Source organism: Prosopis cineraria, unplaced genomic scaffold (genome assembly GCF_029017545.1).
Source record: "Prosopis cineraria cultivar Desert tree isolate PC_DT_omini unplaced genomic scaffold, ASM2901754v1 PC5, whole genome shotgun sequence".
NCBI classification, from domain to species: Eukaryota; Viridiplantae; Streptophyta; class Magnoliopsida; order Fabales; family Fabaceae; genus Prosopis; species Prosopis cineraria.
This window is the reverse complement of record NW_026555336.1, coordinates 35197859-35223253: the sequence shown is the minus strand read 5'-3', so window position 1 is coordinate 35223253 and position 25395 is coordinate 35197859. Positions and strand designations below refer to the sequence as shown.

The following is a 25395-nucleotide window of genomic DNA, read 5'->3' as shown; positions in this document are numbered from 1 at the left end:
TAAAATTTTATGTATCACTATTTTTAGTAATTTTATTTTTAAAATAAAATGCCCATTTAATTTCTTACTTTTTCTCACTCTATTATCATTAATATTAGAATTAATTTATATTTAATGTCATTTAAATATCATATTTTTATCAGATAGATTATAAGTGATGTAGTGCACTGGATTTATTTAAATTTTTTTTGCTAAAGTATATAGTTAATCCTTAATTTTACATAATATTTTTCTTAATCCCTTAATTTTATAAAGTGTTTTTAGTCCTTTAACCTTAACCTTGTGAGTTTTATTCCCAACAAATTTTTACATTAAACTTTTAAATATTTACAAAATATTATCAAACATTGACATATTAAATTTAATTATTTTAAAATAATAACGATTGACATAAAAAAATTATTTAAAACTAACGATGTTGGTATTAAAAGATTAAAAATATATTTTACAAAATTAAAGAATTAAATTAAAACTTTATATAAAATTGAAGAACTAAAAGTATATTTTTACCAAAAAAAAATTTATATGTGTTTTATCAATATAAAACGTTAGGGTAATTTGATTAAAATTAAGCCAACTCAAAGGAATTTCTCATTAAAAGAATCCAAATTCGCGTGATATTATTGTTATAGGCATTAAAAAATTCACGCTTTGTGTGTGTGTAATTAAATGTGTTTAAAATCTTATATCAGCATGTAAGGACAAATATTATTTTTAAAATTAAGAAAGTTTTCTTGCACTTCCTTTCCTTCAAGACTCTGCAGGAAAAAAAAAAAAAAAGCAAAAACAAAGACACACATACAATCAAGAAATATTAACTTCAACGTGATATGTAAAAATTACTCCCTTCACTTAATAAGATAAGACATTTTTTAAAAGATTAAATTAAATGTTTAAAAATATAAGATAATTTTAATATTTTAAAATATAATCATTACTTTTTTTTAAATGTACACTTAATGAATAAATTAATTTATATTTATTTTAAAGTAAAACACTTTATTGAATAAGAATAATATAAAAAAATAATATTAATTTAAAGATAAAAAATTATTTTATTAAAAAATAAAATTTAATTAAAAATATTTTATATTTTTAAATAGAAGAGTAACTTTTCTTTCCTTGTCATTCTTACAGTACATTTTTAAATATCAAAAGTGAGACAAGAAACTTGCACTTTTTACAAAGGATATTTTAAAAAATATAAATTGATTACACTAAATATGTATTAGAGTTTATATTTAGCGGTAAGAAAAGCTGAAAATTGTGATATAATCAAGGGAGGAAGCACAAAGTATAAATATTGCTTTTCCTTCAATCCGTCTCCCCATAATTCTGGAACTGAGAGCAAGAGATAGAAAGGAGAATCACTTTTCCATCAACTCAGTGGAATCACATTCCCGCGCCAACTACACGATGGAATCCATTCTCATTTCTGGGAAATTGAATTTTACCATCATGCCACTTCCCAGTTATTATGTGCAAAATAGATTTTTTATACAGATTCCTTGAACTATGCCATGAGCAATGCTCCTGTGAAATGAGTAAAACAGCACACAACATTGATGACTATCCAATGAAGCAAGGCAGAGAAAGATTGGCCAAGCATTTTGCACACCCTTACAGCTTCACAATCCTAATTGAAAGCATTTTTATACGGATTTAGATTCGATGAGTGTACTTAATGCAAGCACTGAATACCTGTAATATCTGAACCATTAAAATTCAGATCAACTGTTCAAATAAAATAACTCATTTATTAATTTTAAATGGGATATAAATTTAGAATCGTTGATATGGATTTCAACGGTTTAAATACTATATGTATTCAATACCTGTATTAACTAGTCAGTGAATCCAAATCCATTTTGTACCCTTCTAGACTAGCCAACCATCCACATAATAAATTCCAAATATACTATCACTGTCTCTTGGTAATAGTATTCATAATATGCCTTTCCATTTCCAATTTCCCTCGTTAAAATAAAAAATAAAAAAAGGATACATGTGTTTCCAAATCCTCTTCCTTTCCATTATACAGAGGAGAGCCCAAGCAGAATCAATAAAACAATAATCAATCTTCTTCCAAGACAAGAATTGCCTCTCCCCCACATGGAGGAAACATTCGTAAATAATCACAGAACCAGAGTGCCAAACAAGATCTGAGAGAAATAGGATGCCTCATTTCATTCTTCATCCATTTCTGTGCTATTCTCATTCCTCCATTTCTTCACCATTTCCAGAAAAATCTCATTCCATGTGTCTATAGGACCTGGCAAGCACCAATGAACACAATCATTTTGAACACGCTCTTGAACTCCATTGGCAAACGGAAATGCATGCATATAAGGACCTGGATGCCCATCTGGTCTCATCAATGCTAATTTTGTCACATCTAATGCTTCTAATCTAAACCCTTTATACTTATTCAAAGCTTTTTCTTTTGCAGCTCCTACTTCTTCCATCTCAATCTTTCTCATATCACTATCCATTCCTTCTAGCTCCTTCTCTCCCTTTCTGTAAGGCTTGGTCTTTGGACAAGCACCTGCTTTATCCCACTCCCCTTCAAAATGCGCAGGTGAAAATGTTGTCACTGTAACATCAATTGCTTCCCCTTTTGCTGATTTCTTCTCAATGATGCTATTAAGGGCAGTTCTTAAGGCCTTCCTCAACACATCAAAGAACCCTATCTCTGTGTGGTTCAGACCAGGACAATAATGGCAACCTAAGACTGAATCAGCCTCGTAATAAACCGCAGGATGCAAGAACCAGTGCCCTATAGACAGCACAATCATGTCCATTTGACCCATTTCACCTGCCCATCTCTCATCAACAATATCCAGATACAGCTTGTTATGATTCGGACCCCTGCTTGATTTTTCAATACCTTTCACAAGAAATGGAGACCAATAAACCGAGAGACTTACGTTGTGAGAAGAAAAGAGCCACCTGCGAAATTTGTTGTCCTCGCCGTTTCTGTATACAAGGTTAGGGGTTGAAGCAGTGGCAAGAAGGCAGAGAAGGGACTCTAGTTGATTTCTGGCCATGGAATCTCCGACAAAAGCTAAGTGCTTGTTCTTGAGAAGTTGCAGAAAAGCAAGAGGCTCAAACCTGGGGAGATTGCACTGTGTTGGCTTCCATCTCCAGTAAAGATAACCCAAATCTGGTCTTCCATGGGCGATGCAGTTCTGGCCTTCTTTGATTGTACCACAAGTCGTGCCATTATACAAAGGACCTCTTCTGTCACGAACCCACTTGCCATTAAAGTAGTCACATGAAGAAATCAGAGACTCTCCTGCAATGAAATTTCGTCCCAAAATAGAAAAAAACCCATTTTGTGATTAGAATCTGAGACAGACAGAAAAAGGGAAAAGGAAACCTAGAATGATAAAATAGGTGTACCTGCAGAAGAAGATGGAGGAGAAGGGGAAGAGAGAGAGGGGATGGTGATGAGGGTGGAGTGAGGGAGGTCGGCGTCTGGAGAAGGAAGAAAAGGAAGAGGGGAAAAGAATAAGCGAAGGAGAGCGATGGGAAGAAGAATGTAGAGAGTCCATGGGAGGAATTTCTTGGTGAGCAAGAGGGTTTGATCTTTGATTGAGTTGAGAGATACCATATCGGAAGGCGAGGCTCGTTGCTTTCCTTTCCCTGTTCTTGTCCAAGTTTTCAACTTTCTAATGGGTATCTGGTCTATCTATCTACTCTCTACTCTGTCGTTGTGGTGAATGAAATCCCACTAATAGCAATCCCATGATGTTTCATCTAATTTTACAGCGCGTGTCGACTGTGTAGTGCCTTTCTTTCTTGTTTTTTTTAATCACATAAGCATCGTGCACTCTCTCTCTCTCACACAGCTAATCACAGCACACAGGCGTGTCCCCCGGGAGCAACTGGAGGATGTAAAAGTCTTATTTATATTCTTATTTTCTTTCTCAGAATTGATTTTGATTTTTGAAAATATGTTCATTTTTCAATTGGATTTTTTTATTCCTGAGAAGTGTCTTCCAGTTAAAATTGCGACATGGTTAAACACTAAGCATGAAATTAGGTTATTTTATTGGACTCTCGTCGAGGAAACATATGTTGATTTTAGTTTCAAAACAGAAGAACATTGGCGTATCAAATTGAGATGTTACACTTAATTAATTTTGAGAAGTATGATTATGATTATTATTTCTAATTAATAAATTCATTTATCAATTGAAACTTTAGGAACGATAAAGATCGTTGTGGGATTTGCAAGGGCAAAATGGTCCATTCATAGGGGAGGGGAACAGGCCACCGCTCAGTGGCTCGCCGTCATCCACAGAAGAGAACAGGCGTCTTTAAGAAAGAATAAATTTATTGATCTAATTATCATGCTTTATTTTTTGAAGGGAAAAATTAATTTATTGATGTAATTAAATTAATAGAGAATGTAGGAGAGTGCAATGATCCGAGTGCACGGCCAGACTGAAAAAGTAAAACACATTTCTGTGGGAGTTGAGAGGTTAGTGAATCCAATCCTGAACGAAAAGCTCATCAACTGGTTGAAAAAGTTGGAATACTGTTAGTCTTTCGTTTAATAAAGTTGGATTCATTTTAAACTGAGATTCACTCGACTTACATATCATATATTACAAATCTAACAAAATTTACGAAAATGACCACAGTAGCGGATTGTGGACTCGCAGTCACTTTCGATATCGTTGAAGTTGACGGTGATGTCAAAAAAAAAAAATATAATTATAGTGATTTATCTTCACTTGTTATTTTTAATTAATTAATACATACTTCCATGCCATTAAACATGAAATTTAATATTAAAAAAATACACAAATCAAGAAATTATGGAAAATAAAATCTATGCATTGCTATGTAAAACTTTTTTTTTAATTTTTACCCAAGGATAATGCCATATTATTATTTTTAGAAACGAGTATTAAGATATTTTTTAAAACAAATATTAATTATACTTTAAAATCCGTGTCATGTGAAAATTACGAGTTAAGTAAGTACTCCCTTTCATCCTTATTATAGGGTGCTAGAAAAAATAATTAATCCGTAATATAAATCATGTCAAGGGCTACCAATTAATTTTACATTTAAAAAATAAGTTGAAAAAAATATATGTGGCTCTGCTAATGTTGTATTTTTTTCATTCTTTAATAGAGACAAAGTGACATATCATCATCAATATATATACAAATAAAAAAAATAACTCTCATTAATTAATAGATTTTAAGTTAGATTTCATCAATATATATATATATAAATCTTGTAGTTTCAATATGATTCGTCCAAAAAAATTAACTTTTATTAGTTACTAGATTTTAGTTGAAACTCTCATTAGAAGGGTTTTGTAATGGTTCAATTGTTTTGGGTAGTGTGAAAATTTCTCTTAATTTATTAATAAGATTTAATTTATTTTTTTACGATCTACTTTTATGAGAGTATTAATTCAAGAGCAGTCCCATTTTTAAATTTTTCTAATCGTAAACAACAACTCTATCCTGCTATCTTTCTTCATTCGCTATACTTTCTTGTGTTTTTTAATTTTCTTGATCAATAAAATTTAATTTATTTTCATATTTAGTCAAAAATGAAGGGTTATTGAGAATTCTAAAGTTTTTTCTTTTTTTTTTTTTTGCCAATACTTCCTAAGTACTCTAAGAATAAGTATTTTCTAAACAAGTTTTTTACTATAAACTCAAAAAATAAAGATAAAATGTGTACAAATAAAATATTTAATAATAAAAATGATTGAATAGAGGAACTTCTGAAAATTTAATCATCTCAAATGCATCGATATTAAATGATATTGATGATATTTATTTTAAATTATTTAATTATAAGCAGTGTAAAGTATGAAAAACTATCTAATTATTTATTAATTCTGATGTGATAATTGAACGTAATTATAATAAAAATAAGAGGGAGCCTAATTAACGAAGAGCAAGCTGTAAGATTGAAACTTAATTGATGTAGAGAGAGTGAAAGGATGGAGAAGTGGTTGAACCATAATTTATGAAGACAGACCACCTAAAAGGAAGAAAAAGATGGGAAGAAGACACGCACGTCACGTGGAGCTATGAACGCCACAAGCATGTTAAAAAGTCATATACCACTTAGTATTAGGTTAAAAACAAACCAATGTTATTTACTGCCTACGAAATTATGGACTATGTATCCACTTTGAATCCAAGGCACTTCACAGAAAAACGAACACTTTTTTAAAATAAAAATTTATAAACTACCGACGTTTATTAATTTTTGAATTTTGTTACATGTTTTCATTCCATACATTTACTTATATAAGATACATGGAACAAGATAGTTTTATTAGGAAGCAAGAAAGCAACAAAAAAGGGGGGGGGGGGAGAGCAGTTCTGAGCACGAGTAATGATGTATTGAATAACATAAAAAAATTAATCCTGAAGCTGAGAGTAATATTATATTACAGGTCGGTGGAGACAAGCACAGCTCATTGCCATTTGCTAGATTTAGATTTGACATACTCCAAGAAACAACCATCAAATTTTATAAACCAAAAAAAAGAAAAGTCTCATTGAAAGCTATTACTGATTACTAATAAAATTAAACATGTTGAAATATGATTGGGTAATCTAGCTCACAAGATATAACCATATAAAAGATAAGAGCCAATCATCTAAACACTCAAGGTTTTTAAAAATGAATCAGACCGGACCAGCCCGGCCGGTTTGAGTCACCTGTCCAATCATAAATCGATCACCGATCCAATTAACTCCTCTAAACCATGGCATGTTTGAACCGGTAAATCGGTTAAAAAATCTGGAAAACTGACCAGTTGGTTGGTCTGGTCTGGGCAGTTCAAGAAAAAGAAAAGGAAAGAATTCCAGAAAAATGAAACAGTGATCGAAGAAGATGGCTGCTGATGGTGGAAATAAAAGAGGAAGAATTGGAAAAATGATGAATAACTCTAATAAAGGAGAAAGAAACAGTGAATGAACGCAAACAAGACAAACCCCAAAACAAAAAAAAAGGATTGCACAGAGGAAAGAAACAAGAGTTTGTACAGTGTGTTTGGATTCAACATATAATCAATTAATTGGGTTAAATAATTGATTTTAACCAAAATTAATCAAATAGTCAAAAAATTTAATAATTAATCATTGAGTCAGAATTACATTTTAAAATAAACTCTTAAAGGTTGCTTATAGATTCAATTTTATCATTAAATAATATTTAACAAATTTAATAATATTAAATACAATTTTATAATAATTTTGAAAAGTAACATGCTGGTAAAAAAAATTTAAAAATAATATCTTTTATGATAATTTATACAGTTAAAATTAATTTTAAAAATATAATATTTAAATAAATTACATTATAATATAATTAATTATTTTATATTCAACTGAAATTCAAATGATTTCGCAGCTGCATTGCTCTCCTGCCTTCCCTCCAGCCGGTTCACTTTCTTTTCAAATTCCTAAGTCATTTAAACAGTATATTTCCTCCATCCCACCGCCATGCACGCTTCTGAATGTATCGTGATTTCTTTCTGTACTTAATACTTTGGTAATAAAGTGATTAGAGGCGCAGCAACGAGATGAAAAGTTCTCGCGCGAAATGCAGAGGAGTTCAACCCATCAGGTTTAAGATAGCATTATCCCAATATGTTTGAATCATCTAAACAACTAATATAAATTTTAAACAGCATATCGAATTATTATCAATTTATCAATATCAATCGCTAATAATTTTTTGTATTTTTCTTGACAATATCACACACTAATAAAATCATATTTTATTAAAAAATAAAAATTTGATCAGTCTCCTCCTAAAAATTTAATCTTCCAGAATAATATTTAATAAAATGATACTTAATATGTGATATTTAAAATTAAATTAAAAATATATTAAATTAATCATGTCTGGTTTCAACCACGGTTTGATTATCAATCCTTGAATCAATACCTCATTCCATTTAATGATCATTTTGGCTTTTAAAACCATGGAGCACATCCATCTACATTACAACCGATAGACATGTTCCATGGGAGGATGTATGTCGAATTTCTTACTCGAAAGCCTATTTTTTGGGTCATCTTTTTCATCTCATCAAATGCCCAAAGCCAAGGGACACCTTAACCCAAATCTACCAGTTTGGTATCAGCCCATACTAAGAGCCCAATATCCTAACTCGAATTGTGCTGAGCCCCAAGTCCGGACCCGGATGCAGCGGTTCCACAAATAAATGTAATAAAAGCACAGCCCCGACGCAGATTTTCAGTTTCCGGCGACTGCGGAGGGCAATGGCGATGGATGGCAGCAACCCTGAGGACTTGGGCGTGGGGTGCTTGCTGTCGATCAAGACCACTTTTGGCGATGAATTCGAAGCTCAAGTCATCACATTTGATCGCCTTTCTAACATCCTCGTTCTTCAGGAGCCCTCCAAACCAGCTGCTCCTCGTCGCAATATCAGGATGCTGAAGGCTAATTATATCAAAGAGTTCACCTTTTTGGGTCAGGAAGATGACCCCCTTGATCCCAACCATTGTTTCGTTGACCTCACCGCTCTTCGAGCCCGGGAAGAAGCCGCCATCAGGTTCTTCTTCTTCTTCTGCCTTCTGGATTCCCGATTCAACTCTACTCACCTTCACTGTTGGGATCTTTTTACGAAAATCATTCTTATTCCGGCATGATTTTTGTTTCAGACAAGCGGAAGCAGATGCTGAGAGAATTGGGGTTGGTGTCACCAGCGACGCTCAGAGCATTTTTGATGCCTTGGCCAAAACGTAAGCCTCAATACTTATGTTTGTTGTTGATTAAGTTTTACAATCATACAAGATAGAAAATCATGAATTATAGTACATTCCTTTTAATTCCCCTTCTTTCCCTGACTAAAACTCCAAAGATATCCCTAGTGATTATAACTGCTTAAATTTTCTTCTATGAATGAACTCTCTCAAAATAATCAAGAGATCTAAACTCTCTCCCCCGGGTACCATTGTCTAAACATGACCACGTTGGCATGAATATGCGGTCATACTTTAACAAGCTAGCAAAACGGGCAGATGGAGTTGTGGCAGGTTTCATTAACAAGCCAATACATGCGTCTGATTGTGATTTCTTTGCTATGCCTCTTTTCTGGAGATTTGATATTTCTCTGCTTTTCGATTCATTTCTTGAGAACATACAATTCGACTGTTCAGAATGCCTTAATGCTTCTCGTTGCTATTGCTGATCGTCAATATTCTGGAGAGTTGATGTGTCTTTGCATGCACTATTTAGGGTGACTGTATGGTTTGCACCTGTTGTGGAGGCAATTCCACTTATGTAATTATTTCCAACGTTTTATTGTTTTGATCGAGAAACGTGTTGCATACTCGTGGCTATACTTTTTTAAGCTACACTTATTATTCTGGCCGAAGAAAAGGTGCTAATATAAGTATATAACCGTTTCCCTCGTCTCTATAAAATTTGAACGGTGTGCATCGCGACTTGTTTGTCTCAGGGAAAGAAGGCATTTTCCTTTCCTGGCCTTGGGACGGGTGGGTGTTAAAATTAACAGGATGGCCCGGTAAACAGACGAAAGAAGACATATTTTCTGTATAAATGAAAGGGGGGGGGGGAAGCTACTTATTCTACTTTGCGTATGCCTAGTGTTGTATATTTCTGCTGTCTGCAGATGCTAGATTGCTGATATAGCTATATGTTTTAGATGCTTCACTCATGTTATTCCTAAATCTGAAACATCTATCTGTACGTTTAGTGCTGTTAGTTAGTCAAAGACTTGATATTTTGCCATGGTTCCTTTCTACTCTTCCAACTGTGAGTGTTAAATCATGTCATATGCCGTTGTAGAACAGCCTTGAGATGACTCAAGTTTCTTGTCTTGCAGTCGCATCAAAGTTACAGTTCAATGTCTAATGAATAATGACATTGCAAGTTGATTTCGTGCGCCCATATACACAAACGCACATGAATATGAAGTTGTTTCACCTAACAACTGTAGTTATCTAATCATTCTTTGGTCAGAGTTTCAGGTTATTTTGACTTTTAATATGAAAGAAAGCAAAGACAAATCAACTAATGACATTAGTTGACAAGATGCTCAATCCATCTTTCCTACTTCTAATTATTTCTTTCTGTAGATCATTAGTTCAAATTGCGAAGGGCAGTATCTAAAATTTCAAACAGAGGTGACTTTTTTGACCTTCTAAACTTCTTTATGAGACTGAAAGCTCCAGTATGTATCGATGTGAAGCCTATTGATCAGATAGCTTAGATTTCTTGTAAATATTCTTTATGAGACTGTGAAAGCTTTTCCACATTTTTGTAAGGTTATCATTTATGAACCTAAAATTTCAAACAGTGGTACCTAAAATTGCGAAGGGCAGTATCTAAAATTTCAAGCAGAGATGACTTTTTTGACCTTCTAAACTTCTTTATGAGGCTGAAAGCTCTGTTATGTATGGATGTGAAGCCTATCAATCAGCTAATTTAGATTTCTTAGAAATCTTCTTTATGACAATGTGAAAGCTTTTGCAGATATTTGTGAGATTATCATTTATAGCTACTTATCAGTCTTCTGTAAGTTTTTACACTGATGATGCAAACACTTAATCAGACTTCCTGTCCGTTGGGACAAGACTGTCATAGTTGTGATGAATGAGGTGCGCATCAGCAGCCCGTATCTCCCTGAATCTGTTATTGGAGGTACTCCTGCTGCAAATGAACGAGTGAAGAAAGTGGTATGATCCTAAAATAATGCCTGACCTTCATTATTTGCTTGTAATTTGATTTGATAAGTTAATTTATCATTTCAGACAGCATTTTTTTTTGGGGTAATGGCATAGAAACTTTTTCTTTTCTTTCTTCTCTCTCTCTCTCTCTCTCTCTCTCTCTCTGGGTAGACTATAAGTTTGTTAATCTACATTATGCGCAGTTGGGATTGTGTCTTTGTTAATCTACATTATGCGCATTTGGGATTGTGCCTTATAATGTATTATTACTTTCAAAAATCATTTAGGAGAAGCAAGAGAATATGTTTTAGTCAAGGAAACTTGTGCTCACCATGATCTTTTCTGTTCTATCTAGCATCTAACAATCTTTTTCTGGAAATCTAAGCCAATTTTTGTCGAACATTTAATTCATGAATCTTGGTTTTAGTATGTATTTCTGAATAATTATTGTGAGGTGAATGTATATGTTACACTGTAAGGAGAAAGATGGTGTCATCCTTCTTCTTGTTACATAAGTTTAGAGCAAGCAATTATATGTTTATTCCTTTCTAGTTCTTTTATCTTGCCTATTGTTGATTCTTTGTATTTACACCCTGTAGGTTGAGCTTGAGAGGAAGAGGTTGCAACTGCGCAGTACCAGTGGTCAGTAAGGTCCAACATTTGCATCTTTTTCCTGTCAGAAAGCTCGTCGTGATCGGAGGAAACATGATGGGTTGTGTTGCTTTTAGCGAAGCCCTGAATAAGAGGATTCTCCAAGGCATTCTTCTGACTACTGATATCTTTTGATTGTGCCTTCTTGAGCTCTCGAGTTGCTGTACGTTGCTGATGGAGTTCATTTGGGGTATTTCCTCTAGTTTCTTCATAAGAACAAATGCTAGAGTCGAATTTGTGATGTGTTTGAAGTAAAGAGGCTAAGAACCCAGATGAGGGATTGGGTTTTGTCATGTTATTCGCAGGTTTATCATGGCGAAGGTTAAAGGATTACAATGAGTTTCGTGAGAGCTCCAGATTTAGTTATCTTCCTTAGGCACTAAGCAGATGTACTCTTCATGAAGTTGGCTACTAGTTGGTTGTTGATTAACCGCTTTAGATTTAGTTTCCTTATAGTTTTATGTTGTGATATGATCTGCTCCTTCTTGGACTAACCAATGGTTGAACTTGCAGGGGAATATAATATGATTGATACAGGATAAAGATTTGTGTCATTCTATAAAAAGATATGCCTAGTTCATGGTGATTCCCTTATATTTAGACCCTTTCTCTGTATAACGATGAAAAGCAGTGTTGCTGATTCAAGACCTGGAAAGCTAAACTAGATTTTAGCGAATAGATTAAGCAATTTCCACTATTCAAGAAAATATGATGGTTACAGATTTTAAAAGGTAACATGTTTTTAACATCGTTCTTGGTTTTCAAAAGAAGTTTGGTTTTGAGATTAAAAAATTCTTAAATGAATTTAATGCATCACGATATCTATAGTTCATTTAATAAAATTACACTAATTTAATTAAATAAAATCTTAAGTTTTATTATTTTTTATGATTTTATTTTTATAATAGAATATCTATTTAATTTTTATATTTTCTCTATTTTTTATTATTTATATTATAATCAATTTATATTTAATGTTATATGAATATTATATTTTTATTGGATGAATCATAAATGGCATGGTGTATTAGATTTATTTAAGAATTTCTCTAACATACGTAATTAAGTAATATAAATTATGAATTCTTGATTTGATTATGATGCCGGATTCAAATATTTGAACTCGAGGTAGTTTGCATGTGATGTTTTGGATACTGCCTTTCCTTTAGAAAGATCCTTTGCTTTGGAAGGCGAACAATATTTTTGGAGAATTTTATATTGTGAGAATTACGCATAAATTCTCTATAACATAATTAAATTTCAAAATACATGAATAATTGTCAATAGATTTTCTGATATTTAATTATAGAGTTAATGATCATCCTAAATTTTAAATTATAGCGCGAATAGTTTACTGAACTTTGAGCTGCTAAAATGTGTAAAAAAATTTATTAACTTCTAAATTTTAAATGGTTAAAACTTTGCCATTAAGTTGGAAAAAAATGACTTATTTTTATAGTTGTAAAGGCTAATCACATATTAATGTGGCACTCATTTAACCCTTTAAAAATAATGGCTATTTTTTAAAAATTTGAGGCAGGATTTCAGGCACTTAAATTTAAAAATTAAAGATGATTTTTGCACATTTTCAAAATTCAGGATTTAAGATGTTATTTACGTAATAATTTCAAATCTAAAATGGTTATTAATCCTTAATTATATTGTGGAGAATCTTAAAAATATTTTTCCTTTTATATTTTTAGTAATGATTTCAGAGAGTGTAAGTGAGAAATCTTTGATTTTAATGAAACATGATTTGGGTAAGCTAGTCAGCAGACACTGTTAGAATGTTAACACAAATAACATAATATTTTATTCATTATTTGCATCGAATTAGAATAATGTAATATGTTAAGTGATTTTTTAATTTTAAATTATATAATCTATTATTCTAAATGAAGGAAGGATAAGAGAGTAACATGTATTTTTTTTTTTTTGTGGGGGAGGGGGGACCATCTAAATTATATAACATCTTCATTCTTTATTTGAATGGATCTCCCATTTTTCGTGTTTGCCAAGAAAACGACGTTCCAATCCGATCACGTGGCATCTAAGATTTGCACAATTTGAATATCCAACTCGACATTCTTCTTCTATACATATCCCTCATGCTCATGCGACACTTTAATTCAATATTCTACTTTGTCACCTTAACTAGTTATGTTCAACACTTTCTCTCGTCACGTTACAATTCATATATATAGATTTATAAATTCCCAAGTTAGGGGTAGGAATATAGTCTAACGTGGGGGAGACATTTTAAATATTGTATATTTGACTCTTGGGGTTTGAGTATTTTATAAATTGATCTGTATTCTCTTTTAAATTTACCTTTCTTATGCTTAATGCTTCTTCATGTGTTGCTAGCCACATAATCTTGTTACAGGAACTGGGCAATGGATTGGGAGGCGAGATAGGCTTTGATAATTGTGATGGCTTATAGTCGTAGCTAGAAGGGTTTAGTTAATTAAATAATCAGGTGAGAGATTATTATTAATTAATTAATTAAGCACAACCTAATAGATTGAGAGATTAATAGGATATTTTCACAACGAGGACTATTATAATTGTAAGTGTTGAATATAAAATTTGAATTAGCATCCTCAAAATAATAATTATAACTATTAGTCTTTATAGTTTTAGTATATTTTGTTGCTAGTCTTAGTATTTCTTTTTTTTCGTTGCTCTAAGTCTTTATAATTTTTCTTGTTTGTAATGTTACCTCCTTTATTTTTAAATATAACTAGAGGGATGATGATGTTGCACTAATGATATAAAATTATCTAATATCATTTCATTGCTCGTCGAACAAAGGTTAAGTTTTATTTTATTCTTTTTCATAGATTTTGAAACTTCACTTAATGAAATAAGGTTTGTTGTTAGTATTGTTACATAAACTTGGAACTCATCTTTTTGCCTCTGCGTTGGTTTTGTTCGCCACATCAAAATACTTGTTTTATGTTTTCTTCCTAATTTTGAAGCCATTGATGTTTTTGTTTGTGTGTGTTAATGTCGATGTTGAAGCTTATTTTGCCTTCATTCAATTTCTTTTGTGTGTATTTTGTGATTGCTCCATCTCTTTCTTATTTTAACTTTCAATGCAAGATTAATATTGTTAGTTACACATTAGATAATTGAACACCATTAATATCACATCATCATCCCTCTAGGCATATTTAAAAATAAATAGACTAACATTGTAGAAAAAAAAAAACTAAAAGAACCTGAAGTAATAAAAACAAAATACAAGAAGGGATAAAACTATAAAAATATAATTATATTTTTTTTTTCTAGATTATACAAAGAAATGGAAGTAGCAATGGTTGAAGCATGTGAGAAGGGAAAAACAAGCGTAGTAGCAAATGATGTGGTAGGAGAACATAGGCATGGAAACAGAAGGATCAAAGGTAGGGCCAGCCACAGTGGGGTGCAATTGGAATGATGAAGGAAGCTTTCACTTTAGATGAATGTACAAAGGAATGAATGATGGGTCAAACAGAAAATGGTTTGTTTTCAAGGAATGATGAAATCTAACAGCCGAAAGCAACCTAAAGGGGCTTTAGCAAAAGCTTATGTTTGTGTTTTGATGTATCAACCTTCAAATTTCTCTTCATCTGTCACTCTCCTTCCTATGTCTTCTGTCGGTCTCTATTAGCATCTCTTGTTGACTGTACTTACTTTCTCCGATCTAAATTTTACATTTTTTCAGTTAAATTTAACCTAAAATATAATACACTTGGTACTTTTTAAAACCATTGTTTTAAAAATTTACCCTTACATTAGTTAATGCAGACATAAGATTTAATTTACTTCACATTATATTCATTTATACCATATGCATTTAGTATATATCATTTACTTTATTCTATATCCATATTTAATATAGATTATGATAATTACACAGTTCCACAGCACATAGGATAATATGGAGAATGTGTCTATTATAAATTATTTTTTTAAGAAAAATATTTTTATAATTTTAACACTTATTTATAAAAATTATAGTATGAGATGCATGTGTTATTAGTTTTTTTTATAATAAAAAGGGTTAAGGACTAAAAGAAAAATACATATATTTTTTTTATAAAAGCAAAAAAATAACTATTTTTATTAATATGTAAAATATAGTTCAAAGTAGTATTTCACCCTTATTAAATATAAAAGAAACTACCATGGTTCTTTGTTTTTATTATAAATAAAACTATAAATTTCAAGAAACATTAATCATATTTTTCTTAAATTATTTTTAATAAATGGATGGTATAATTAAATTAAAGAAAAAGAGTAAACATTACTTACGAAAACATTTAAATCTAGACATTTTAATTTCAAACTAATTCTTAAGATTAATTACTTTTCTTCTGCTGTGTGAATCTGGTGGTAATTACGTTCAACTTTGTGTCCATTTCCATTGGATAATTAAATTGAATTATGGGACAGTGCGACTTCCTAGGCAAATTTTACATTATTGGCTGTCCTGGGATTGGACCAAAATACACAATTTTCAGAAACGCGGATGAAAGTGATGGAAAATCTTTGCACCCAGGGCAGAGGCAAATGTAACTTTTCTCTTTTTGATAAATTATAAATAAAATATATAAAATTTACAACTGTACACTCTTATTTTTCATATTTTATACTTTTAAATTAAATAAAAAATATTTATACTCGATAACTTATTTTACACTCTCTTATTTAAACATGTCAGCATTTTCATTAATTATTAGTTACATATCAAATAATTTAATAGTTAGTGTAATATTGTTGCCTCTCCGTAAATATTTAAAAGCAGAGGAATTAACATTATCTGCAAAAAAACAAAAAAATAGGTGGACTTGAAACATCAAAATGCACATCAATAACAAAATACAATAAAATTATAGGGACTAATAATTACTCTTTTCATTAAAAAATATAAAGCATGTTTTAAAGAGTTGAATGTTAAAAATGTAAGGCATTTGTAGTCTTTTAAAGTATAATCATTACTTTTTTTTTAAAATGTCCCTATTAATAACGAATTTATATTTATTATATGATATTCAATAAGGGTAAATATGAAAAGATGTGGTTAATTAAAAAGTAGGTAATTATCTTATTGGGGGTAAGATTCTATTAAGAATGCTTTACATTTTTGAACGAAGGGAGTATATTTTTTTCTAAAATCAATTAAATAGAGTTTAAAATCTTATTTTATATAAGAAAATATAAATTTTTAAAGATATTTTTTATTATTAAGAGAGAAAAAAAGAAAGAAAAATAAAGAGTAAAATACTAAGAGATAACTTTTAAATAAATTTTATTAATAAATTATTTTTAAAAAAATATTTTATATTAGGAAACATCAAATCAGTTGTTAAAAATAGGCAGTAGGGATGCTTCTAAAAAACGTAATTTTTTAAAAACCAAGAGAAAGTTTCCACTTATTCTCATCACATCCAAATTAGATTCTGCTATTTACTTATAAATATAATAGCGATTCATAATTTTTTGTGAAAAATTTACCAAATTATTATTTGTCATTGAAATTGGGATTAATTATCAAATCAGCCATAATTTTTATAATTAAACCGTTCAGTTTTGTTTGTTTCCTATAGCATATACTCCCTCCTTAAAAAATATAAAGTATTTTTAATTAAATTTTACTTCATAATAAAGTCATTAGTTATTTTTAAACTAATCCTATCTTTTTATATTTATCTCTATTTAATAAAGTATTTTATCCTAAAAATTATAAAGTAATCTATTCAATAGGGACATTTTAAAAAAAAGTAAAAATTACATCTTAAAAGACTCAAAATACTTTATATTTTTAAATATTTAATCTTTTAAAATATATCTTATATTTTTAACGGAGAAAGTATCATATTTTAAGATAGAGATGTTGTGATATACAAAGAAAATAACACTCACATTTTTTATGGACTCTGAATTTTCTCTAAAGGAAAGTAATTCCAAATTGAAATTCAATCTCTTTTTTATTATTAAATATTATTAATATTGATTATTTCAAAAAAAATAAATTCATTTTCATTTTTGAATTATTGTAAACAAAATCCAATTCTAATTATTATTTATTTTCTATTTTTATTAATTATGCATTTATACTATACTAATGTTTATACTAATTTTTAATTACTCTTCATTATTCCATTATCCTTTTTCATTTTCCAGTTCAAATTTATTTTGAAGTTAAATGTAAGACTTCTGTCTCTTTTTTCTTCTCCTGCATTTATTTTTACCAAATTATTCCTATAAGTAGATTTTTGAGAAAATCACGCATACATCTTATAGAGTAGATTTATTTATAAATAAATCCCGTAAAATTATAAAAGCACAGCCAGGTCTTTTGATACTTAAGTGTAATTTAAAATTAGACTATAAAGATAATGATAGCCCTATTAAATATACATTACATCAATCAAATAACTAATTTATAACTATTTTATCAATAATTTATAATTTTAATTTTAATTTTTTATAACTGTAATTTTACATATTTAATAATCAAATAATTATGTATTACCAAAGCCATGTCTATTGCTAGGCAAATGAGGCAATTGCCTTAGGGTTAAAAGAAATTTGCTTATACGCTATATAATGCCGTTCATTACTATTATTATTATTATTATTTTTGTTAAGAGTTGCTATTAATTACATCTTTCCATTAAGAATCCATTGTCATGCGTTTTACTGTATCTATTATTCGCATTTCTCAATATCAATTAGCCATTCAGGGAGGTAACATTAACATACTGCCACAATATATAGAATGGACGAGGATCACTTTATTAGCATCTAGCAATTCTCATTTCTCCCTCCCTTTCAATCCAATTGGTACCATCATCATTTTCTTTTCGAAACAAAATTTTACAATGCTACTCAAACTTGTTGTATTTTGCCAAATAATTTTTGCTTATTGGAATTTTTAGCTTGCTATCTAATTGAAATTGAAATTAAAACTAAAAGCACTAATCATAGATTTAACGTGGCGGCCACTTCAGGTATATTTGTTACGCTTTTACTGTTTATACTACTTTTTACCTGAAATTATGATTTTTTTTAAAAAATTTTTATGGCATTTAAAATGGTAAAAATGTCAAATAAAAATTTGACTACACTAGGCCTCTCAAAATGATTTCATCTTAGGCCCTAAAACTTCTTCACGCAGCCTTGAGTGTCACTAATAAAGTTCAATATTAATTATTTATAATTATTTTATTAATAATTAATAATTAATAATTTTAATTTTTTATAATTATAACTTCACATATTCAATGATTAAACTGATCAATTTAATTATTGAATATATGAAATTATAGTTGTAAATTACTTATGAAGAGTTGTAAATTATTTGACTAATGTAATGTGTATATCTTTAATAGGGTTAATACTATATTTTTATCTCAATTTTAAATTACACTCAGGTCTCAAAAGCCTAATTGTGATTCTTGAATTTTATGAGACTTATTTATAAATAAATTAATTTCATGAGACCTATGTATAATTTTTCTTAGATATATAAATTGTATGTTGATAGTCTCCAATGTAAATAACTAAAGGGAGATTTTTTTTTAAGGAAAATTATCTCATTTTTTTTTACAAATAACCAATTCACTTAATTTCTTTAATTTATGTAAAATAGTTAGTTAGTTAACTTCAGACCAAGAGAGAGAGAGAGAGAGGAATCCAATGTCACAAAATTAAAATATAATGTGCGCGTATCAAGATGGGTCATGAATTCGTCATTTTAATTATAGGTTTGATACCGATAATTTTTGTTTCGATATAAATATTTTCTCTTGTCTATTTTCTAATCTATCATGTCTACCCCTTCTCCATCAGGAAAGGGGTCCCCCCACCCTCCGCCCAACACATACATTGCCTATCTTCTTTCTCCTGTCTTTATTATAAAATATTTTTAATTATTTTATATATATTAAAAAAGTTAGTTTTTTTATATCATAAAAAAGTAACGTATACTTTTATTTTTATTTTTATTTTAAATAATAATACAACTACATTAAATACATCCACGCTAATCAAGAAGGGATACAATTAAAAAAATAATTTAATTATTACAAAATATCATATATTTTAGATTAAAAATTACTTCTAAAAGGTATTTCATAAATGAGATCAAAGGGAATATATATCAAGGGAAGTGTCTCTATTTTTGTTATCATTTTATCTTTACTTCTTAATCATAATTATTGATAATATTATATTAAATAAATTTGCTTTAGTCATAAATTTGATCAATAGTCATGATTAAGAAGTGGAGTAAAAATGATGATAAGAAAAATGGAAAGATCCCTCCCCTTATACTACACGTACAAGTTTTTGCCCCAATGATTTATTTTTGTGCTTCTATATTACATTTATTTGTTCCATCTGAAATGCTCATATCTTTATTTTGAAAAATAATCCAGAGACCATGAGCTATCCTAAATGATGTAAATTTTTCTTAGGTGGACTTAATACCGTTAAACCAATCACATGACTAAGAAAAAAAAATGCTAACCTGGAAAAAATTATAAAATTGTTTGATTAAAGATTTGATCTAATTAAAAAGCATAAAAAGGAATACCACATTTTTAAAACGAAAATATGTGACTGGGAGGGAAATGGCATTAGAGGAGCGTTAAAAAAAAGAAGAGGAGGAGGCAAATAGAAAGAACGAAAAAATATATAAAAATAGATAAGAGTGATTAAAAATAAAGAACGAGGTAAGTATAAGAATAATATTTAAAAAAAAAATCTCCCGGATGGATAAAACTTGCCAGAAATTCACCAGAGCAAGCAATTACAGACTGTAGAGGACCTGAACAGAGAGAAAATCCAGATTTACAGATCATGCTGGCAGTGCCAAGTGTCAATAAGACAGCTCAGTGACCATCTATAATGCAAATTCATCCTCCAAAACAAAGCAAGGCCTGCGTGCATGCCTCAGAAATAATACGTTATAGGCTTCCTTAATCAATTACTCTTGATAAAACTGAACAAATGAATGAACAAGGATCTCTAATTTAATCTCCCAAGATGGAAGTGTCATGATTGTTGTACAGATGCCTGTGTCTGCTTTTTTTGTTTTTTTCATAGATCACATGAATATTGTGTGAGACCATTTTGGAAGCTCTGTGAAATTTATGTTTCTGTGATTAATAGAACCATTGAATTAATTAAAAAAAAGTCATTAAAGGAGTTTTTTTATTATTATTTTGAGCTGGAGAGGTGTCATCTTTTCTCAAGCATATAAATAAACAGGTCTGCAACCATATGAAGGACCAGGCTCTCTTCTTCCTGATTCACATTTAAGTTCTGTTAATTTAGGGCCGTCAAGGTGTAAAAAAAACACAGGAGCCTTTGATCATTCTTGCAGGTAGCATTGTATTCGGGGCCAAAAGGGGTGAAGATGATGAACTTTCTGGCTTTCTGCTGTGTGAAAGTTGTATTCTGAAATTATTGTTTCTTCATTGCTCAATCTCTCTGCGTGTGTGGGGTTCATGGTTTTTAAGTTTTGAGTTTGAAAACTGATAGCATTGGTTAAATCACAAATCTGAGGTTAACGAAGGCAAGGTGAGGATACTTTTGCGCTAGCTTTATCTTTTACGTGTTGAAGAAAAGCAGGGACTTAATAATAAAGTTGGGATTAGAATATTGAAAAGAAATAGAAAACTGAGAGATTCTCGCAAGTCGCAAGTGATTTTGGTTCCTTTCTCGCTTTAGGAGAATGAAGGCTCGCTTCTTTTGCTTTTTTCCACATCTTCACACTCACTTTTATGTTTATGTTTTCTTGGTCAAGTGGTCTTTGGGTAAATACTACTGCATTGCATAACGTTACAGACAAGGCGTCACACTCTGCAACCCCCTCTACTATTATCGTTCTTGTTTGAATTTCCCAAAGACTCTAACCGACGAAAGTTTTCATTTCGTGTGACTTCTCTCGTTTTCTACACCATTTTCTTATCATTACCTTCACTTTCATCATCATCATCATACTGTACTTCACTGAAAAAAGGAAAACTCAGACTGGGTTTGTAAAATATTCCTGTTTTACTTCTGTCCGGGTTCTGAAAGCTAGGGGTTAGTGAAGTAACGGAGAATGGCCGGACGAGGTGCGGCACCACTACCAAAGCAGGACGATCTTCAGCCACACCCAGTGAAAGAACAGCTTCCCCATGTTTCTTACTGCCTTACAAGTCCTCCTCCTTGGCGTAAGAACAATTTTTACTAATATGATGTTCCTTCCTTTCTTGCTTTCGTTCGGGGAAACCCACCTGGTTTTTTTGGTAACGTGAGAATTGAGTATGGAATTTTCGTCACTGAAGCGGAGGCTATTCTACTGGGCTTCCAGCATTACCTGGTCATGCTGGGCACGACTGTTCTGATACCTTCTTCTTTAGTTCCTCAAATGGGGGGAGGCAATGTAAGTCTTGAAAAATCAAGAGGTTATTGATCTTGTTCGATTGCGTGCTTCTTCAATTTTTGATAGAAATTGTAAATGTGGTTCATTAGGAAGAGAAAGCGAAAGTGATTCAGACTCTACAGTTCGTGGCTGGCATAAACACATTATTCCAGACAATTTTTGGGACTCGTCTGCCTGCGATTATTGGAGGATCCTACACCTTTGTCCCTGCTACCATTTCAATCATTCTAGCGGGTCGCTACAGTGATACTGTGGACCCTAACGAGGTTGGTTGGTTGGTTGGATTACCTTTTTGTTTTTCACTATAAACCATTTATGTTGTATCATTCTCGTTGTTTACCTGATTTCTGATAAAAATGCAGAAATTTGAGAAGATAATGAGAGCAACACAAGGTGCTCTTATTGTGGCTTCGACCGTCCAGATTGTTCTTGGCTTCAGTGGTCTTTGGCGCAATATAGTGAGGTTGATTGAACCTTTGTACCCTGAGCTCCTTCATTGGTTTTTTTTTCCCTGCTGAGTTTTGCAGACATATTGTGGCAATGTCCTTTGTCAGATTATCTTATGCAATTAAGCAATTCTTCTACTTTCATATGCTTGTCAAGAGATGTTATCATTCAATAATGAATTCGCATATTATATATATTTTCGAAGTTATATATTTGTTTTCAGCCTCTTGGTCACTTATCTGGTTTCTATTTCCTTAGGTTCTTAAGTCCTCTCTCTGCTGTTCCCTTGGTTGCTCTATCAGGCTTTGGCCTGTATGAGTTGGGTTTTCCTGTGGTATGTATGTTTTCAACAATTCTTAGCACTTGCTATGATACTACCCTCCTATATTTGATTATATCTGGTGTTATTCATGTTTTTTTATCATGGCATTTTGAATTTTAGCTTGCAAAATGTGTGGAGATTGGGCTGCCAGAAATCGTCATGCTTTTAATATTTTCACAGGTAATTCATGACTGTCTTCATGCTAATAATCTTTGGTGGTGCAGCATTAGTGACAAACACCCACCATGAGGTTCTTATTCTGGAGTCAATTCTTGCCTTGTTTTTCTGTCTTCCGTAAGGAATTTACAAATAGTGGTATGCTTTTGCAGTACATTCCTCATATAATGAAAGGAGACAGGCCTATATTCGATCGGTTTGCAGTTATATTCTCAGTGGCTATTGTGTGGGTTTATGCTCATCTCCTCACTGTGGGAGGAGCCTATAAAAATGCAGCACCTAGAACTCAAATGACATGCAGAACTGATCGTGCTGGAATTATCAGTGGTTCCCCTTGGTAATGAGGATCTTGTGATCTTAAAACTCAAATTTGCAGTATATTAATAGCATGATCTCCAGAAAAGTGGTCATGGCTCTTGAAACTTAGCCTAGATTAGTTGAAAAATCATGGTTTAACTTGTGGTAATCTTAAAATCTCATGCAGGATCAGAGTCCCATATCCTTTTCAATGGGGGGCTCCTACATTTGATGCTGGAGAAACTTTTGCTATGATGGCTACTGTATTTGTTGCTTTAGTGGAGGTTTGCTCATTTTCATGCGAGCTTTTTTCTTTTGCTCTGATTAGCTAGTGAACGATATATGTACATGTGTTTAATCATAAGAAACTGGGAGTGGGCAAATTGTCCATTCAATGTGTTTCGTTATTGTTTGTATCTCACAAGTTCTTTTCTTGTTCAACAGTCCACTGGTGCTTTTATCGCTGCGTCGAGGTATGCGAGTGCAACTCCCATACCACCTTCAATTCTCAGCCGCGGTGTAGGTTGGCAGGTAATAGAAATTATGAATTTTGAGCAGTTACCCCTTTAAGATGATTTGACTTCTCTTAATTAACAAAACAGAATGGATTTCCAAATCCATTAATACTTCTCCCTGACTCTGATATAATGCTTTTTAAAACATCCTGTTATCCATGCGTCTTTGTTCTCGTCCATCATGATTGATTGTTACTTTATTTGGCTTCAGGGAGTGGGAATTTTGTTATCTGGGATCTTTGGGACCGGGAATGGATCATCAGTTTCTGTGTAAGATTATAGCTCAAAACCTCTGTTTTCTTATGAACACCAATTTCTTGGCAGTTTATTTACTGTTATGAAAACTCTCATTGGCTTTTCCCAGGGAGAATGCTGGACTTCTGGCTCTGACACGCGTTGGTAGCCGAAGGGTGGCTCAAATAGCAGCTGGATTCATGATTTTTTTCTCAATACTTGGTGAGTTTCTATTATAATCAATGATTTGTCTCTTTCATGTTAAACATATGTACTAAACACGATTACCGTGCAGGAAAATTTGGAGCCGTCTTTGCTTCAATCCCAGCACCAATTATTGCAGCTTTGTACTGCCTTTTCTTTGCCTATGTGGGTAAGTTTTCTCAACTTAAGAAGCTGGTTTCATCTCATCACGTATAGCGGCATCATTCAAAAATTAATTCTTTACTTTCTTTCATTTTATTGTTCCCACAACACAGGTTCTGCAGGCCTCGATTTCCTTCAGTTTTGCAACTTAAACAGCTTCAGAACTAAATTCATCTTGGGTTTTTCTGTTTTCATGGGCTTGTCTGTTCCTCAGTACTTCAATGAGTACACAGCATTAAAGGGCTATGGTCCTGTCCACTCTCATGCTAGATGGGTATGTATCCAATGACCAAAATAGAGACTAGATCGATCATCAAAAACACAGAAGCACATATCAGGCATGCTTGATGTGTGCCTTCTAAGAATCCTCCTGTTTGTGTTGGTTATGCGTTGCCTCCTTCATGAAATCTTTGCTTTTGAATGACAGTTCAACGACATGATCAACGTGCCATTCTCATCAGAAGCATTTGTCGCTGGTATGCTGGCACTGTTCTTGGACGTGACACTGCACAAGAAGGACAATCAGACTCGGAAGGACAGAGGGATGCACTGGTGGGACAAATTCAGATCATACAAGACTGATACGAGGAGTGAGGAATTTTATTCTCTTCCTTTCAATCTCAACAAGTTTTTCCCATCCGTTTGATTCACAACTTCCTTGGTGTTGGTGAAGTTATAGAAAGTTATTATGTAAGCCCGCTACAATCTCTTCTCATTGCGGGCCTTTCTGCATGAGTCCTAGCCCAGAAGTTGACCAATGTCTTCATTCTTAACTATGTAATCCAATGTAGCAGAATATGATTACCTTCGTTTTGCCCTCTCCAGTAATTTGCTTTGATGCTGCTTTCTGAAACCCAGTATCAACTCATCGTGAACACCAGTATATTGTGGGTAAAGTATAAAGTATTGTTGTTAACTCTATTTGCTAAACTTGAATGCTTGAAAATGAAAAACGCAGTATTTATAATAGGTTATTTCACATATTCACCACGGGCATAATGAAAAATAAATAAATAGTACTCAAATTTTGTAATTTATCTTATAAATATAAACAAACACCCTAAAAAAATTTGTCTTGTAAATAAAAAACGGGGAGAGTTGATTTTAGTATTTGGGTTTTTCTTGGAAGGTAAAAGTATGTGGGCTTGAGACTAATGCAACAGAAGCAATCAAATATAGTGTTTAATGAATGGGCATGCGACGTACATTCATACTCATAGTTCATGGATGAGAGCGTTTCAGAGCTTT

At 31.8% G+C, this 25395-nt stretch overlaps 3 protein-coding genes across 5 annotated transcripts; 2 read left to right on the top strand and 1 right to left on the bottom strand.

Annotated features, from left to right (window-relative positions):
* Nucleotides 1-1737: 1737 nt before the first annotated feature.
* On the bottom strand, nucleotides 1738-3741 carry LOC129311447 (xyloglucan O-acetyltransferase 1-like). The gene is made up of 2 exons (XM_054953779.1): nucleotides 3403-3741; nucleotides 1738-3295 (listed from the first exon to the last, which is right to left on the bottom strand). Exons 1-2 carry the CDS (start codon nucleotides 3611-3613, stop codon nucleotides 2187-2189), a joined length of 1320 nt encoding a protein of 439 aa, XP_054809754.1. The 5' UTR covers nucleotides 3614-3741; the 3' UTR covers nucleotides 1738-2186.
* A 4503-nt stretch (nucleotides 3742-8244) lies between these two features.
* Nucleotides 8245-11801, top strand: LOC129310297 (uncharacterized). The gene is made up of 4 exons (XM_054952110.1): nucleotides 8245-8572; nucleotides 8682-8762; nucleotides 10598-10721; nucleotides 11312-11801. Exons 1-4 carry the CDS (start codon nucleotides 8280-8282, stop codon nucleotides 11360-11362), a joined length of 549 nt encoding a protein of 182 aa, XP_054808085.1. The 5' UTR covers nucleotides 8245-8279; the 3' UTR covers nucleotides 11363-11801.
* An 8922-nt stretch (nucleotides 11802-20723) lies between these two features.
* LOC129311775 (nucleobase-ascorbate transporter 6-like) lies at nucleotides 20724-24932 on the top strand. Of its 3 annotated transcripts, none has more exons than XM_054954234.1 (15): nucleotides 20724-20742; nucleotides 21445-21577; nucleotides 21692-21789; nucleotides 21879-22055; nucleotides 22152-22252; nucleotides 22495-22570; nucleotides 22679-22738; nucleotides 22888-23072; nucleotides 23220-23316; nucleotides 23477-23563; nucleotides 23759-23817; nucleotides 23912-24003; nucleotides 24077-24154; nucleotides 24261-24421; nucleotides 24575-24932. In XM_054954234.1, exons 2-15 carry the CDS (start codon nucleotides 21466-21468, stop codon nucleotides 24791-24793), a joined length of 1602 nt encoding a protein of 533 aa, XP_054810209.1. In that variant the 5' UTR covers nucleotides 20724-20742; nucleotides 21445-21465; the 3' UTR covers nucleotides 24794-24932. The 3 variants fall into 3 exon arrangements, with proteins under 3 accessions (XP_054810209.1, XP_054810207.1, XP_054810206.1); XM_054954232.1 differs by lacking the exon at nucleotides 20724-20742 and adding an exon at nucleotides 20808-20939; XM_054954231.1 differs by lacking the exon at nucleotides 20724-20742 and having other exon boundaries at nucleotides 20956-21577; nucleotides 24575-24931.
* The last annotated feature ends 463 nt before the right edge of the window (nucleotides 24933-25395 follow it).

Excerpts from the sequence above, each read along its gene's own strand:
- LOC129311775 (XM_054954234.1), top strand. The coding sequence starts at position 21,466 with ATGGCCGGACGAGGTGCGGCACCACTACCAAAGCAGGACGATCTTCAG. Across the intron at positions 23,073-23,219 it reads ATTATCAGTGGTTCCCCTTG|GATCAGAGTCCCATATCCTT; the intron begins GTAATGAGGATC and ends AATCTCATGCAG. Across the intron at positions 23,818-23,911 it reads AATGGATCATCAGTTTCTGT|GGAGAATGCTGGACTTCTGG; the intron begins GTAAGATTATAG and ends GGCTTTTCCCAG.
- LOC129311447 (XM_054953779.1), bottom strand. The coding sequence starts at position 3,613 with ATGGTATCTCTCAACTCAATCAAAGATCAAACCCTCTTGCTCACCAAG. Across the intron at positions 3,296-3,402 it reads TCCTCCATCTTCTTCTGCAG|GAGAGTCTCTGATTTCTTCA; the intron begins GTACACCTATTT and ends ATTTCATTGCAG.
- LOC129310297 (XM_054952110.1), top strand. The coding sequence starts at position 8,280 with ATGGCGATGGATGGCAGCAACCCTGAGGACTTGGGCGTGGGGTGCTTG. Across the intron at positions 8,573-8,681 it reads CGGGAAGAAGCCGCCATCAG|ACAAGCGGAAGCAGATGCTG; the intron begins GTTCTTCTTCTT and ends TTTTTGTTTCAG. Across the intron at positions 10,722-11,311 it reads ATGAACGAGTGAAGAAAGTG|GTTGAGCTTGAGAGGAAGAG; the intron begins GTATGATCCTAA and ends TACACCCTGTAG.